Source organism: Mycteria americana, chromosome 2 (genome assembly GCF_035582795.1).
Source record: "Mycteria americana isolate JAX WOST 10 ecotype Jacksonville Zoo and Gardens chromosome 2, USCA_MyAme_1.0, whole genome shotgun sequence".
NCBI lineage: Eukaryota > Metazoa > Chordata > Aves > Ciconiiformes > Ciconiidae > Mycteria > Mycteria americana.
The window spans coordinates 27,484,771-27,500,667 of record NC_134366.1 but is presented as its reverse complement, the minus strand read 5'-3'; the positions used below and the strand labels follow the sequence as shown (position 1 = coordinate 27,500,667).

At 47.4% G+C, this 15,897-nt stretch overlaps 2 protein-coding genes across 3 annotated transcripts in view; both read right to left on the bottom strand.

Moving 5' to 3' along the window:
- The window catches only part of LOC142405425 (putative acyl-CoA dehydrogenase 6), a 94,658-nt gene extending 83,851 nt beyond the window's left edge, over nt 1–10,807 (bottom strand). Inside the window, exon 1 of one of the 2 annotated variants that reach the window (XR_012774175.1) lies at nt 10,594–10,807. Coding sequence is in view for 1 of the 2 variants with exons in the window: in XM_075492831.1 (XP_075348946.1) it covers nt 10,594–10,752 (159 nt within the window). In the remaining variant the exon portion in view is untranslated. The remainder of the gene's footprint in view (nt 1–10,593) is intronic. The other variant, XM_075492831.1, reaches the window with a different exon arrangement.
- Nucleotides 10,808–10,912: 105 nt separating this feature from the next.
- LOC142405428 (guanine nucleotide-binding protein G(I)/G(S)/G(O) subunit gamma-11) lies at nt 10,913–14,793 on the bottom strand. Its single transcript, XM_075492834.1, has 2 exons — nt 14,495–14,793; nt 10,913–11,386 (listed from the first exon to the last, which is right to left on the bottom strand). Exons 1-2 carry the CDS (start codon nt 14,588–14,590, stop codon nt 11,261–11,263), a joined length of 222 nt encoding a protein of 73 aa, XP_075348949.1. The 5' UTR covers nt 14,591–14,793; the 3' UTR covers nt 10,913–11,260.
- Nucleotides 14,794–15,897: the final 1,104 nt, after the last annotated feature.

Here is a 15,897-nt window from a genome sequence, read left to right as displayed (position 1 = left end):
AGTGTAGACATCCATTTCATGACCCTGTGAAAAATACTTGGCAGAAAAAAAAAAAGTCCTAAAAGCAGAATGTCCAGATAATTAAAATAAAGAACAAAAATGAAGTAATTTTGACTTAAGCTTTTTAAAGCAGCATGATTCATTTTACAAACCCCAAACCAAGTTATAAAATTATAATCTAGATGGCAGTTCCTTGTAAAGCCTCAATATTTTCAAGCCATCATCGAGATACTAAATAATAATGTGAGTGCAGCACATAGAATATGGAGGAAACAGCAGGAAAAAACCACAGTATTTAAGTATCCATCTAACTTAAAACTTTACAGCTAGTAGCAATGAATCTAGAGAGTGTGCTCTAAACTTTCACATAAAGGTTTGAAATAAAACAGCTTTGATTTCTTTCCATATTTTTCTACTATTACTGGAAACAATTTTTTTTCAAAACATTTTGTTACTCTACTTAGAATTTTCAATCTCGTTTACGCCCTGCGAAAACCTAAAATGAATGAGGAATTACCACACATATCCACGTCTTTTTTTTAAAAGCCTTTACTGCATTTGAAGGAAAAAATGCCCTTCAAATTGTACTGTTAGTTTATTCTCCATCTCTTTTTATTACGTTTTTCCCCATTATAATTGAGGACTAACAGGTCTAATCTGAAATGTGATTGATTTCGCCCATATAAACAAGCTCACTGATATCACCCCAAGCACATTCCATAGAGGAGAGATGCACAGACTGAAATTCATGGACTAAAAAGCAATTGTATAGCCTGGGTAAATAAATGGTATTAAACAGTGGGATGGGCTGTTCTCATTAGCATCTTTTTGAACACGAAACAAACACTTCTGAGCAAGAAATGAGCGGTTGCAGGATTACTTAAAAAGAGAAGCTAGGAAAGTCGCCCTCAAAACTTTGTCCTTCATTCATGAACTTTGAAGACCGTGCCAGACACTCATACACCAGGCAGGACGGCTGCCAACGCCCAGCCCTTGAAAAGGTCCAGAAGACCATGCTCTGCTGTCTTTGCCCTTCAGTTCATTTTGGTCTCCCCAACTTTTCATGCATTTCACGTGCAGAACTCAACCGCTCTACATGGCGCCTGCAGGACAAGATGTCACCAGCCCAGTGAAAAAGAAACTGCTGGACGAAAAGGACACTTCAAGCCAGCCAGAAGATATCACTGAGAAGAAAAAAGAAAGCCAAGTCGAATACAACTGTATTTTCTCTGGTTTTTTGTGGGTTTTTTGTTTGGGGTTTTTTTTTTTTTTTTTTTTAAATTCCATACCTAAAAACCTTAAACAGATGTTGAAAAGCAAAATAATGGTTCCACCTACCCTATTTAAACGGATTGCCAGTCCCCTTGCCTTGGTGAGATTACACAGAGATAAGGTTAGGACCACACTGAAGTACCTGGCTGAGCATGGGCTCCATGGCAGGCACTTATGCTCACCACCCTCTTTTTCCATGGACTGCATTGCTGATCTTTTATTCTGCTTGTAAATGTACCAAGCACTTGACAGAATAAAGAAAGAGATGCATCAACCATGTCAGGTGTGTTACACATAATCCCTCCTGAATCTTCTCTGTGCATGTGCGCGCATTTAGACGTACACACACACAGGTTTCAGGTTGTTTAGCTTTCCTCTTTTCCCTTACCCAATGGGCAGTACGTAAGCTTGAGACATTAAGAATTAAGGAAAAGAGTCATTCCAGCTTAGCACTATAAAGCCGGTTCAAAGGGGCAGAGAACACGTCATCGCTAGTGCCTTGGGTGTCTTTAGGATACTTCTACTTCTCTGTTCATTGCTGCAAAGCGAGGGTGAACAGGCCTGGCTCACATCTGGGTTTCTCCACTGCCATTGCACATAGCTGTGGCCAGAGCTGAGCTTCCACAGGAGCTTCCAGTGGATTCAAAACCAACGTTCAGTACGCTCATATAAGAGAAAAACAGAAAAATTCCCTGAGTGCTGGAAAACATAAGGCTGAAATAGGAAGACATGTATTTAAAATTGATTAATTAGAGCACCACAATTCCTTTTTGTACCTTCAATTAAGCCCCGCCACAGGCAACAAAGGAATCATGCAATCTGCTACAGCACTGGGTACTAAAGACTGCGGTGATCAGCAAATACAGGAACAAACTGTTACTAAATGAAATTTTCCCTTTCTCAAAGGGAAAAAAAAATTAGGGGAGGGAAAAACCCTGTAACGTAAGAGTTGGCACCATCTCATTATATAATAAAACATACCTGTCCTCATCTATTTTTACAAAATTTGATTTTCAGAAAAAAAGCAAGCACTTTATGAGTATTCTGCAATTTTGCCTGGTCTATTCATTTGGCAGTAACTGGACACGCTTCTGTTTAAATTGTTGCGTTTCTTCCCTTTCACTGTGACACTGTTCCTCGCAACACACACATAATACATAAAGCAAAGCTGATTATTGGTTCAGAAATTTCAATACTGCAAATCTTTTGGTCCCATACATTTGGCTACAGTTTTTACTTCAGGAGACAAAAAAACACCCCACCAAACAAACCCTGAATCAACCACAAAGTTTTTGCCAACACTTACCTAAAACTTAAAAACCTACAAGTCTGCCAGGGAGTGCAGAAGCATGCGCTGGTCCTCCACCCTGTGCAGCTGCTGGCACATCTGGGAGCCCCACTGCTGGAGCAGAGGGCACACATCATCACCACACTAAGAAAATAAAAGGTCCAGTCCAGGACCTGGGAGCTGAACCTTAGCTTAACCTTTTCCTGAGGAATGAGATGCTGGAAGAGTAGCTCCAGCTGAGCAGGGACTGACATGATCCTAGCCAACCCTTCCTCCCTCCCTATGTCCTTCTTCCCAGGATACTTGCATAGTCAAATCCCTCCTGCACAGACCTGAGTGTCTTGGCAATCCCTGCACGCTCCCAACCACAACCCCTTCAACTGCCCTATCCAAGAGTATGGCAGAAAAGGGAGGATCCCAAAATCGCTTCCCACTGTGGACTCCAAGAACTGCAGCTACCATACTGAAATCTGTTCTCCAGCAGAGGATAGGAACACATTTGCAAAGCCTCCCAAGATCGGGCAATCAGTTCTGTGTTTAGTTCCATGGAATTTCTCACCTTCTCTCCTTCGAGCACATGCGGATTGTATTTTACTTAAGCTACTGTCGGTAATATCTACTGCATCTTCCATTCAACCACACCACAAGTGGCAAAGCAATATGCCATTGGAAGAGCATTTCTCACTCCATACTCTACACCATAGGTTTTAAGCCATGTGGGGCCCTGTGTTTTTCTTGGACAAGAACCACGTGTGCATGTGGTGTCATTATGAGGGAAAAAATAGATCAAGGAAATCCCCTTTTCCACCTCCAATCAGCCATCGATTGAGCCAGACTCATCCACAGCAATCACAGGTTCTGTTCGTAAGTGTGATTCTTTGTGTTCGGTAACAAAGCAACCTCTCCAGGTGCCCTGTGACACTGTCCACAGCACCAACTCCCAGAACACATGATTTTGCAGTTTTAATCTTATCACTAATCTCCCACACACACACAAATTACAACATATCTAAAAACTCCCACGTGGGACTGTCACAATCAACTTGACCTTCAACTGGAGGGCTCATCCCAGAACTAACCAGAATGAGCACAAACCACACACTTGCACAACATAATAGGCAAAGACATTTTTTTTTCTGGCCTGGCATACAGGGAACCCAAAATTTGTGAGAACAAGTTGAGTGCCAAGGGCATGGCTATTCCTAGGATCTCAGGGCAGATGCTTCACACCAGGGAAGTCCTGCAAGAGGAAAAATGTGTGCCATGTCAATCCAGGTGCTGATCTCAGACAAGCCTTTAGGAAGACTGGGAACTCTGGCTACTTGTATCCAGTTGTGAAAGTGACGCAGAACTGATCAAGTGAAGCATTTTTTTTTTGCCGCTGCAACTCATACTTTCCGACACAGAGATGCTGAGCTGAGGTATACTATAATGCTCACCAGAGGCTGGGATGGGGTTTGGATCTTGCTTTTGACTCTGTGTTACGTCCTTGCAGGAACAAAACAAGTTATCTCACTGTGGCCCACACCATCCCAGGCCACCTCTCTGCTGCAAGGTCCTAGGACATCGTGGAATGATATAATGGGATCCAACCTCAAAGGCATGTGCCTCTGGAGTTTATCCATCTTTGCCAGCCACACGCTGCTCCCCATCAAAGGGCTCAGGACTTAACCAGGCAGAAGTGCAAACTGAAAATTGAGTAACAGTTGGAGAGACTGCTTGTGTTAAGCAATGTTGCATCCCGTGCTGGCTGGGCTACGCCATTCGCCTGGACTGATGGATTTCCTTCACCAAGAGATCTCCATTAGCAGAGCTTCCAAATGTTCATGATGCTTTCTCACCAACCAGAACCAAAAGTGGCAACCAGTGCCTCCTGCCATACTTCTAGGACTTCCCAGTGCACCAGTGGGCCATGTTCAGACAGGTGCTATCACACCTGTACCCAGAGCAGTAGTCCTGGACATAAAACATGGTTTATTGACTGCATCCAAGAGGACTCCACAGTGACTGCATTCTTTAGATAAAACAAAATAGTCCTATGAACTGATCCTAACTCTGTTGTTGCCCTCACCTTTTCTTTGTCTTGTGCCACTGAAAGAAGAAAAATATCCTCTGGAGCTATTCAAAGAATGGCTCTGCACATGCCAAACTGTAGACGGAGACCCACCACAGCCCCACAGCTTATGCCATTTTATATATGTGCTGGCACTTAAACTATGCTCATCACCTATCAGCCAACTATGTAATAAGTTTGGGGCATCCTCATGGATTAAAACTGACCTCATTGAAGGTCTGCTAGTTCATAATACTGAATCATCAGCTAAAGATTTGGACTGTCATCTGAACCACAAGAAGCTTACACAGGATCTACTTACTGTATTGCTCCAGCATCATGCAAAACATTTTTATTCAGCATGCTCTAGTTAGTTCCTTCTATTTTCCTTTTATCTTTTTGTGTGTGCGTGTGGCTGGGAGAAACCTAAGCTGAAATAAAATGTTCCACATTTCTCTCCAAACAAGGTGATTTTCCTCCAGGATTTTATCAGTTTCCCCTGGGAAAGGTTGGTTTCTTCTCAAGAAGAAGAGAGGAATTTCTGATTTCCTTTTCTGCCTTTGAAAATGCAATCACGACATACACTATTGTGCTTATCCCACTGCACACTTTTAACAGCAATACTTGTGACAATGCATCCTAGAAGACCCACTCCCAAGAAACCCTCCCAAACCTGCCTGAAGAGCAGCTCCACTCTCAAACACTGCAGTGCTTCTCCAACCCGAGCCTGCCATCCACAGCAGGTTTGGGGGATGCCGACAAAGGAGAAAGAGGGCTCCCGACGACAGACAAAATCCTGCTGGTTCTGCAGCGGTACTGAAGACCAGACACCAGCAGGCATGGTCAAGAGCACATCAGAGCATACTCCGTACTCCAGCCTTTCAGTTCTTTAGCTTTCACAGAGCACATAATCCTGAGGTGCCCCAGCACGGGCAGGGAGCAGAACATCCACCACCAAAGAGCGCCTTCAGATGTGACGATATGGCTACCCCACTACTCCCTTCTCCTTAGGGCCTCTGCACCTCACTGTCTCAGACACTTCTGGCACTTTCAGGAATGCAGCATGCCACCCATACCAGTTTGCCCAACCTCAAGTTTACATGGCATATTTTGAAGGCTGCTGTATATAAAATGGCAGATTGCAGATATAATGGCATTTCTGGAAATACTTAAAATTATTAAGTTTGCTCTGACTTATTCCTACAGAGAAACTAATGTACTAGGTTTTTTGGTGAGAAGTTAAAAACTAGTCATTGAAATCTATCTGAGGGAACATACAGCTCAGGTGGTACTACCAGGGCTAGTGACCAAGGATCTTTGGCTCTTAAAGCACGTTGAAATTACAATTGCTGTCTAGATACACAAGCCTGGCTGGATGACAGAAAATAAATTTAAGAAGCACACCAAGTATCCTGGAGGTCTCCTCATGTAATCTATCAGCGTTCATCTATCAAATTTCATCTTCAAGGACTGGAGCTGGATGTAGGCTTTCACGCTCCCTCCGAGTCCAAACAGGGAAAAAAAACTCCCAGAAAGTCAAAGTCCAGAGCAAAGTGAGCTGAAGCACAGACCAGCTTTCAGAGCACGCTGATGCCCAGCTGGGAGAGATGGCATTCATTAGTACGGGTACAAGGGCAGGGGGAGAGATTTAATTGCACATTTCCAAGCAAATGCGACCTAAAAAGATTTAAGCAAAGTTACATTTTCTGAACAGTCATGGCAAAACCTATATAAACCCCAGACATTTGCTCAGTCATAAAGTGCTTATTAAGACACAATTTTAGTTGTCAGAAGCGCATAACTGTATTGCCTAACCCAATCAGGTGTGACAATGATAAAGCAATATAATAGCTAGACCTGAACCACAAAAATATCCCTTGGGCCCAGTTCTCCTACTAGAAGATGCTCATTGAGAAGTCTAACTAGATGCAGTGGCAATTTGTTCTAACATGAATATGGGGTAGGAAAAAAATCCAATGTTTGGACACAGTAACTGCAATCTCAGATGTATGCACAACTCTGACGCTGAATAACAAGTAAGAGCATTGCTCATAAAATTGCCTTTACTACATTTTTGCTACACAATGAAGCATTTGTACATTAAGTGACATTTTTCTGATTATCAGAAAAAGCTTTTTACAGAGCTTGCTTGACTGTGCTGAAGCTCATTTTTTTTTCCTCGCCTACTCTCCTAAACTGATTTAAAAGCAACTCTTGGTAGGGCACTAGTGAATGTATTGGATGGTCCTCTTATTACAGTGGTAGATCCCAGCTGCCCCTTCCAATAAGAACAAAAATCAGTTATGAAAACTTCCTCTCTTTTAAATTACCACCGAAAATTCTTGGCAGTAGTAAAGGATATTGGTGCATTTATCTATACTAGCAAGAGAACTAGCCCCTAAATGTTTATATAATATTTCTGTCAGACACAAGATGACAAAGGCTATTGCAAATACCGCAGAACCTGGGAATACCTACAGAAGGGCACTCAGTGCAAAATCTATGAGCCTTACTAATATCACATTTTTTAACTGTCTCCTTCCTGAAACTTTTACCTCAGATGCATGACAAATAAGATTTTAAAATTACAGATGCAAGTCATGTATTTTGCAGATTCAGCTGTGTCTTTTCTCCCTCACAATTTAGTGAGAAACTAACTTTTAAGTGATTTATTTGTAATACCAGCAACCTACTACTTTGCTGTTCTGTTATTGGTTTTTATGATTTGCTACAAAGATAAATAAACCAACCTCATCCAAGGTGCTCCAGTGGCAATGGTGGTCACCCTTCAGTATTTTGCAGAAGGTGAAAGAGAGCCATATTCTTCTTACAGAGTATTTACAGTAATTTTATTGGAAGTTAAAGTGAATGTCAATATTTAATTCAGATCCTGCATGCTCTAATATGAAGGGGCTTTAATTCTTGTAAAAATACATATATTAATAGACAGAAACTCATGACTTACAAGCCAAGAGTGGCAAATAAGGTAGCAGTGTCCCTTGGTGGAGTCCCACTGTCGCAGGGGAAGTCCCCCTTATCCTACAGAGAAGTAACACAGCGTAACTAGACCAAGTCACCACTGGATATAAAATGAAATCTCATTTATATTACATGCAACTCCAGCAAAATATATGCCAATCCTTTTCAAACCTATTTCCCAAAGCTTCTTACTACTAATGCCACAGGAAAAGAAAAATGGGCAGCCTGTATATATCCTATATGTATATGCATACTGGTACGCATACACACACAGAGATCTTTTTCCTTCAAGCCAGTTATACTATAATTTAATTACTGCAGCAAGCTGTAGGATACCACTGCACTGCAAGTATTGTTCAACAAGTTAAGGAAAAGTTACGGTTTTGATTTCCAAGAGGAAGGGTGGTAACCTATAAAATTGTAAAGGAAACCACTCACAAGCTTATTTCAATACCCTTGCTAAAAACAGCCTGCTGGAATAGAAGAGTCTCTTCCTCATCCTGCTCAGAACAATTGGAAAATTACAGACTGTTTAAAATACGTTAATTTAACAGATTAAAAAATAAAATTAATGGAGACAAAAAAATAATAGTTCTCACTCATGGAATTGCACTGCTCATTTCTGCGATTTCTCTGGTAGCTGTATCTGGATTTAGCTAGAGGAGAGAGTGCCTCAAATTACGTAACAGTTACACTTAAAATGCGTTACAGATCCTGAGTGGTCATTCTCTCCCAAAGACTTTACTTTTCAGTTTATCCTGAAGTCACTGAGGACAGGTTTAACTTAAGCCAAAATAAACATCGATTGCCAGAAGCTTTGGGGTAAACAACATCAGACTGGATTTGACATAAATTGGTGTGGGTTTTTTTCTATACAATCAGATAAAATCTAAAATAAATTCTATACAAGCATTTCATAAAATACAGGACAATGATAAAATTGGGTTTATGTTGCTTACTGTAATTTCTTCTACAATATATTCATCACAGGGATTTATGTGATAAATGCAGCATCACATTCCCTCTTAGCCCGTGATGCAATTATCTGCACTAAGCCCAGCAAGGTAGGGCATACTGTTAGCTGCACTTCAACAGGCACGGGGAGAATAAAAACAAAGAGGGCGGGGAGGGAAGTATTTGTAAAAAAATTCATTCTGTCACACAGCAGAGCAGCAAACGCTGCACCAGCAGACACTAATACAGCCACTTCCCCCCCTCCTTTTCATCTGATCCCTCAGTAAATACACAGCTGCAAACATCTGAGATACAAAACAATGTGTGTCTTAACCTATCCCTGACAAAGCAGGACTTCTAAAATCTTCCAGATTATTGCCTTCACAAGGTCTGGCCTTGTCCTCTGTATTTTCAGAAGGACATTGATTTTTCACTAATGCAGTTGTAGTGCCCGGGCAGGTAATGGGGAGCAGCGTGCCAGGGAACAAGTTCATCGGGCAGATGACTCTGCAGATACACAGAGCGAAGGCTCGCTCCAGATGGGATCAGCACAAATTTGACACTATCGTATTAGCTACAAACCACTGCACTATTAATCCAGCCGAGAGAAGAGGATTCATTTCCAACTTCTACTGATTCTTTCCCTGGCAGCTTATTTCTGCTTTGCAGAAAGTCCAGGAGTTTAGACTAATGAAACTAATTTCTTAGGAAACAGACTGGTCGTGCATCTCTTTTACTGCTCAGGTTTCTTTTGTATAACACGGAAGATGAACCCACAATTGCTAAAGCTCAATGATAACAGGCCTTATCTTAGTGATATCAAACTTGATTAATTAAATGGCCTTTGGGATATGTTGTTTTAATATTGGAAGTATGAAATTTAATTCCTAAAAAAAAACCTGAAGGAAAGTAAAAGTCACATGAATCAAAAGTAGCTCAACTATCTTTTGCCTACAGTGAACTCGGAAAGCGGTGAAATTTGGAAAAGCTTAAGTTTATCCATGAAAATAAAAGATTCCTTGAGTCATTTTAAAAAGCATCTATAAGAGAGATGGCAGCACAGCTGCAAAGTCACGGAAATGAGTTAATGTTTGGCAATCCAGTGCATACTGCTTTTAAAAAGCTACAGCAAAGCACTGCAGCACCAGCTAGGATTTGTAAACTTATCTATAGGTAAGTGAGGGACAAGTCCTTACACTTCATAATGCCTACCTCTGAATATACATCCTGCTTGTTCATATGGGGCTGCCACGATAATGCGGTTTACTCCTTGTAGCAGGTACCAAACTTCAGCACTTTTCTCATCAGGCCATAGTTTAAAGGTGGACTTCTCTCACACACAGCTGGTGCTGACCCCAGCCCTGGCCCCTGCGTGCCCCACACCAGGGCTTTCTACCTCCGAACCACCTAATTCTATACCTTTGACAGGTGTGCTTGATTACACCACAGCCTTCTACAGGTGTCACTGACCTCACTGTTGGGAATATACAGAGTTCACCACCATTACTTGCCATTCGGCATTCACTTCACGTGTTACCTGACCAGAAGTGCCTCCTTTCCTCTTGATTTATGATTCAGTTTTACAGGAACCTCCTGTCACTCCCCTTCTAGAAATAGCGCAATGACAAACAGGCTCTGGTCTGCCTGTTCTTGTGCTCTGCGTCCACGAACAGACCTTAACCTTGCATTCGGCAGCCGCTGGGAGGGAGCTCCGGCCTCCTGCGTGCGCCCGGGGCGGCAGCAGCGCGGGTGCGGTAGGGGCACACGGAGCCGCCCGCCACCGGCCACCCCGCAGGGCTAAACCCACCCGCTCAGCCCCCGGCAGCACACGGCAGGGAGCGTTCTGCCGTTCCACGTGTTGCATGCAGGGGACACACGGCTTCGTTTCCGACACCGGCAGGGGGAAGTTTCCTTATTTAAACGCACCCCGAGCCGTTCCGGGCGGCTGGGTGGCCTTGCCCCGGTTGCTCTCCCCGCACGGGGCGGCGCGGCCGGATGTCCCGCCGCGCTGCCGGGCCCGCCCGCCGCGGGGAAGCGCCGCCGGTACCTTCCTGAGGGCCGCCCGCAAGTCGCGGTGCTGCGGCGTGTCACCGACGCCGCCTCCGTCCCGCTGCCCCGAGCTGCCGCCGCGCCCCGGGGCCGCGCCGCCGCGCAGCGCCGAGGCCAAGCGCGCCCAGCGCCTGCTGCCGCCCAGCACCATGGCCATGGCCGCCGCCTGCCCCGCTCCGCCCCGCCCCGGCGAGGACAAGGGCGAGGGCCGCGGCCTGGCCCGGCGAGCTTTAACGGCTGGTCAGGGTCGCCGCGGCGGCCCCTGCACCGCCCCGTCCCTCCGCCAGCTCCTCTCCCGCGCAGCAAGCCACGGCAGGCTCTCGGGTTACAGGCAGGTTTTCTTTAATGCCAACGAACAGCCATGAAGCGACCGATAAACGGGTGGCGAAAGCGGGCGCCGCGAAGCGAAAGGAGCCGTCCCAGCCGCGGGAGGAGGGGCGGCCACGCCGGGGAGCGGGGGACAGCCGTCCCTGCCGAGCGACCGACGCGGGTCTCGGCTGCTTTCCGGTTGGTTTCTTTATTTTTGTAAGAAAAAAAAAAAGAAGAAAAAGAAATCCGCTCCTGTGCTCGTTCAACAAGGACCGGCGGCGGTGGGGACACGCTAGTGACTCCCTACAGGTACAACAAGAGCGTCTGCTCCGGTGGCAGGCGCTGGGTTCGTTTTCCTAAGCGATGACACAGCCTCCCTTCTCCTTGAAGGGGTTCTTGTCCTCGGGAACCCCCTTCACCAGCGGGTCCTCGCCCGACCGCTCCTCGATGTAGTTCTTGATCTCTTCGGAGCACTTGGACACCTCGAGTGAAAGAACAGAGAAGTGGCTGCGTTACGGCCGGAGCTCACTGTGCACACCAGAACAGCCACCCAGTGAATTCACACCCTTCTTTCTCTTATTTACCTTCCCATCAAATACAAAAGATATGACCACAGAGCCAGCACTAAGCATGTGCTCCCTTCCACTTTTCACAGCCCAGTAGTCACAGAACATGTGAGTATCACTGGGAACGTATCTGCCACTCGGAACAGCAGTTGCTGCATAGTTAAACTTGCATTTTTTTAAGTTAGCCAATATAGTTTTATTAAGCTGCGGATCACACTCTCCCTCGGCATCAGCATGACTTATGGTCAATGGGTTCAGGATCAGTAACTTTCAATTCAATTTCAAAGTATTTATGACTTTACCTGTTTTTCCCAAACAAAACATGCAGTAATTATTTTTAAGTGGTAATACAAATTCTCACCTTGCAGTTCTATAATAGCAACCATGCGCCTTGAATGGGAGTAAAGACCTGACTAGGAAAGAATTTACTTACAGGTTACCTGAGGTTATTGCGAACAACGGTTAATAAAACAGCCTGTTGCGTTATGAGAGAACATAAATGCATGGCACTTTGCATGACATTCCTAGCAAACTAGCACTGATGTAGGTAAGCCTGCACAGAACCCGCACATGAAGAACTGGGTTTAGTTGGTGTTCACTGAGACAGGAGCACATGCAGCACATGTAGTAAGAGTGTCTGTGGAGCCTGAGGGTGCACAAGCAAATCCCACCAGCTCCAGAGGATCCTCGTCCACACACATCTCTTGTTTCCCTTCCCTATGTCAGCAGAAACTGTCCTTAGGTGCTCGAATACCTGACATGCCTGAGGACAATCTCCAGGCTCTGTCTCCACCTCCTCCCTTCCCACCCGCAATCCCTGCGGAGGCACAGCAGTGCAGAGTCAGCAGCAGGAACCAGCTGTTGGCCAGGCCACTAGATGACTAGTATTTCTAATTTAAGGCCCCTTGCCTTCTTTGTTAATTATATTTTACTCCACAGGTAAAATTATGACAAGAGAACCAATGAATTTACGTGCTGTATCACAGACCAACAGAGCATGGCCTGTGCAAAATTAAGCTTTAAGCCGCCAGAAAGAAAGAGTTAATTCCCAATTAAACAGTGCATAAAATAAGGTCTAACTACCTCTAGCTGCCTTACAGCAAAGAAGAATTTGGACCTACAAATCCCATTACATGTGCCATGCTCTTCTGTGCCTCGCAAAGCCTGGTCATTCAAATTGGGGCACCTTATGCCATAGTAAAGTTGTGCTCCGAAGTATATGTGCAGGACCAGGGTTTCTTTTACTTCAGTCAGCACCATCAGGATCTTTTTCACATATAAGAAAAAAGTGCCTGCTTAAATAAACATTCAGACATTTTTATTCATTTCAAAATTATTCAAAAGGATATTTTCTCTTTGTGCTGTAAAGGTATAGGAAGGGGCCAAGAAAACTTTGGCTATACATTTTTACTTTTGGTGACAACAGAAGTGTGGCTCCTGCATTTCCCTGTCCCTGTCCCTGTGTCCCTGTACCATACAGGTACCAGGGGACTGCGACAACTACAACACAGATTTCATTCTCACAGTGAAACTTTTGTTATAACGCACTGGTAAAATTGAGGATGTTGTCTGTGCTTTACTACAGGTGATTTGAAAATACCCATTTCCCTAAAGTGATCAGGGTTTTGGTTTATTCCGAAAATTTAGGCAATAATTTTAAATTATTATTATTATTATGAAAATCAAAATCTCTACATCCTACAGAGTACATTTCAGTTGCTTGGGAACTCTCTGAGGGATGATATAGATATCTATTGTACTTGGATGCGGAGCCCTCGATGCTGCTGGAGCTTCAGACTATACCATGACATCTACAATCACTGTGGCTTTCTCATTTTCTGGGCTAAACACCTAGACCTGCAATGTAATTAACGTGACTAATGCCACTGATTCCCACGTATAATGTATTTTTAGTCCTAACTAGAAGCGTTTATTTATATGTAGTTTGCTTCTGCTGGCATGCAGAACAAAAGAGAAAAGAAAAAGAATATTAGTTTTATCATGGAGCAAGATCAGTTCAGCATGTCTTTCATCTATAGAAAATGTGCAAAAATACAAACATTTCACTGGAAACTACCTCACCTGTGGAAAGAAAGGAACAATCAGTGTAAACGACTAAAAGTACAATGTTTCTACCGGACAAGGCTGGATGGATCATGGCTCTGCACCAGCTCTGGATGGATCATGGCTCTGCACCAGCTCTGGATGGATCATGGCTCTGAACCGTTGGCTCCTGCCCTCCGCCCGGGCACTGCACGGCAAGCGAAGCGGGGGAGCGGTGCCGGGGGCAGAGGGCGGCCGCGGCCGCGCAGCTCCTCCCGCAGCCCGGCGGGTGCGGTGCGGTCCCGGACGGGACGGGACAGGGAGCGGTGCCGCAGCAAGGCTTCCCGCCGGCACACCACCCCCTCACCTGGCACCGGCAGATCCCTAGGCGTTTTACAGAGGAGGGGAACTGACCTCGAAGCGCTCGTCCCTCGCCAGGCAAGGCTGCCTTGTGCTGGGCTCCAGGGACCCGCCAGCGAGGGGAAGCCAAGGGCTGCCAAATGCAGCGGGAACGGCCGCAGCCGGCGGGCCCGCGCCGGCCCCTCGGGCGCCTTATCCCGGGGGCGGTGCGCCCCTTCCCCCCTCGCTCCACAGCCACCCCCGTGAAGGACCGGCGCTCCGACGCGGTGCTAGCGGTGACATGTCGCCAGCGCCGTCACCGGTCTCTGCCCTAAAGGGGGTGGCTGGACCCGTCGGTGCAAGCTGCGGTCGTCCCAAAACAGCCGGGGCTCTCCCGGAGAGCGGCTCCCGAAGCCCCGCCGCCCGCACCTTCGCCGGGCCCGCCGCGGCGGGACGGGGCGCTCCCGCTCCGCGCTGGGCTGCCGCGCCCGGCCCCGCCGCCCGCCCGACGTGCTCCCGGCCGCCGCATGAGCCCCCGCACCCCCGCCCGGGGAGTAACGGGCTTCTCCCCGCTCCGACCCCGGCCCCGCCGTCCGCCCCGGCGGCCGGGCAGCCTGGGGCCCCATCTCCGCGGCCACTCACCGGCTGCCTCTCCAGCTTCACTTCTTTCCGGAGCTGCTCCACTTCCATTTTCAGTTTGTCCTTCTCGCTCAGGTCCTCGATGTTGATGGCTGGCATCGTCTACACTGCCAAAGCGCGGAGGGAGGGAGGGAGGGAGGACAAAAGGTTACCTCTGGGCAGCGAAGGCGCCGGGGCCGGAGCCCCCGGGCGGGCGCGGGGCGGCGGGGCGGTGGGACGGCCGCCCCCGGCCCGCCCCCGGGCTCACTCACACGGTGCCGTCCGGGCTGCCCCGCTGCTCGGCGGCGGCCGCGGCCGCTTCCTCTCCGGCGCGCCTGGCACCCCTTCCCCGCGCCGCTCCGGCCTTTAAACCGCCACGCTAATCCCCCCTAACCGGATTAAAGCCCGCTGTCCGATCCGGCCCCGCTGCCGGGGCGCCGGGGCGTTGACACGGGCCCTGCCTGCACAGGGAGGGTCCGGCCGCCCCGGCGCGGCCGCCGGGCAGGGCGCTCGGCCCCCCCCGCCGCATGGCCCCGGCCCCCCGCGGGGCAGCCGGCGGCAAGAGCGGGGAGCTGCAGCGACCCGCCTGTGCTGGCCTCTGCCCTCCTCGCCACCGCTGTGGGGCAAACGCAGCGAGGTCGGCCGGGTGTTTTGGGCCAGCGGTGAGGCGTTTGTCCCCGCCACCTCCTTCTGCTCCTCCTGGCCTTCGGATGATTCGTGTTTGCCTATGCCACCAGCATCCCTGGGCTCTGTGCTCCTCTGCCCAGCAGCTAAGGCAGCAGCAGGTGGTTTGCATGGGCACATTCTTCGATACTTGTGCATTGAAACTAAGAATGGACTGAACTGAAAGTAGGGGAAGGAACCGCTCTCAGGTCAAGTGTCCCAGCACGTGGCAAGGCTGTCAATGGCAGACACAGCAACTTTTGTTGGTAGGTATGTCTGCAAAGCAGAGTTACAGCTCTGTGTGAGAGGGATGTCATGCCCAGCCTGCGCAGAGCATCTCTAGAGCCATGGAGTTATGGCGGGTGTAGAGGATGGGGCACTGTCTGTAAGAGAAATGATGGGTTAAAAGAAGGAACTAGGCCATTCTTCTCCTGTGGCTGCATATACTTTCGAGGTCTAGATTCCAAACAGGCTGCTATGCTCTGTGGAACAGGGTGGTCCCTCCTTGCGTGTTTGTACAGCACCTAGCATCTCTAATCCCAGCAGCTGCTTTCCTACAAAACCAGTGGAGGCAGAATGCACGATCCGATCCCTTACACTGAACAAAGCTGCAGGCCATTAAAATGGGCCGCTATGAGTCCTTCTGTTATCTGGCACTTCAAAGGTCCCTACAGGCAGTCGCTCCTCCCTCTTTCCACCTCTGGCTTTTCCCCTTAAAGACACTCCTTTCTCCTCCTCTCCCCACTCACCAGATGTAAACAGCT

Bases quoted from the DNA above. Each gene is read 5' to 3' on its own strand.
- LOC142405428 (XM_075492834.1), bottom strand. From the start codon at position 14,590: ATGCCAGCCATCAACATCGAGGACCTGAGCGAGAAGGACAAACTGAAA. The intron at 11,387-14,494 runs GTGAGTGGCCGC...CTTTCACTCGAG, and splicing joins TGAAGCTGGAGAGGCAGCCG to GTGTCCAAGTGCTCCGAAGA.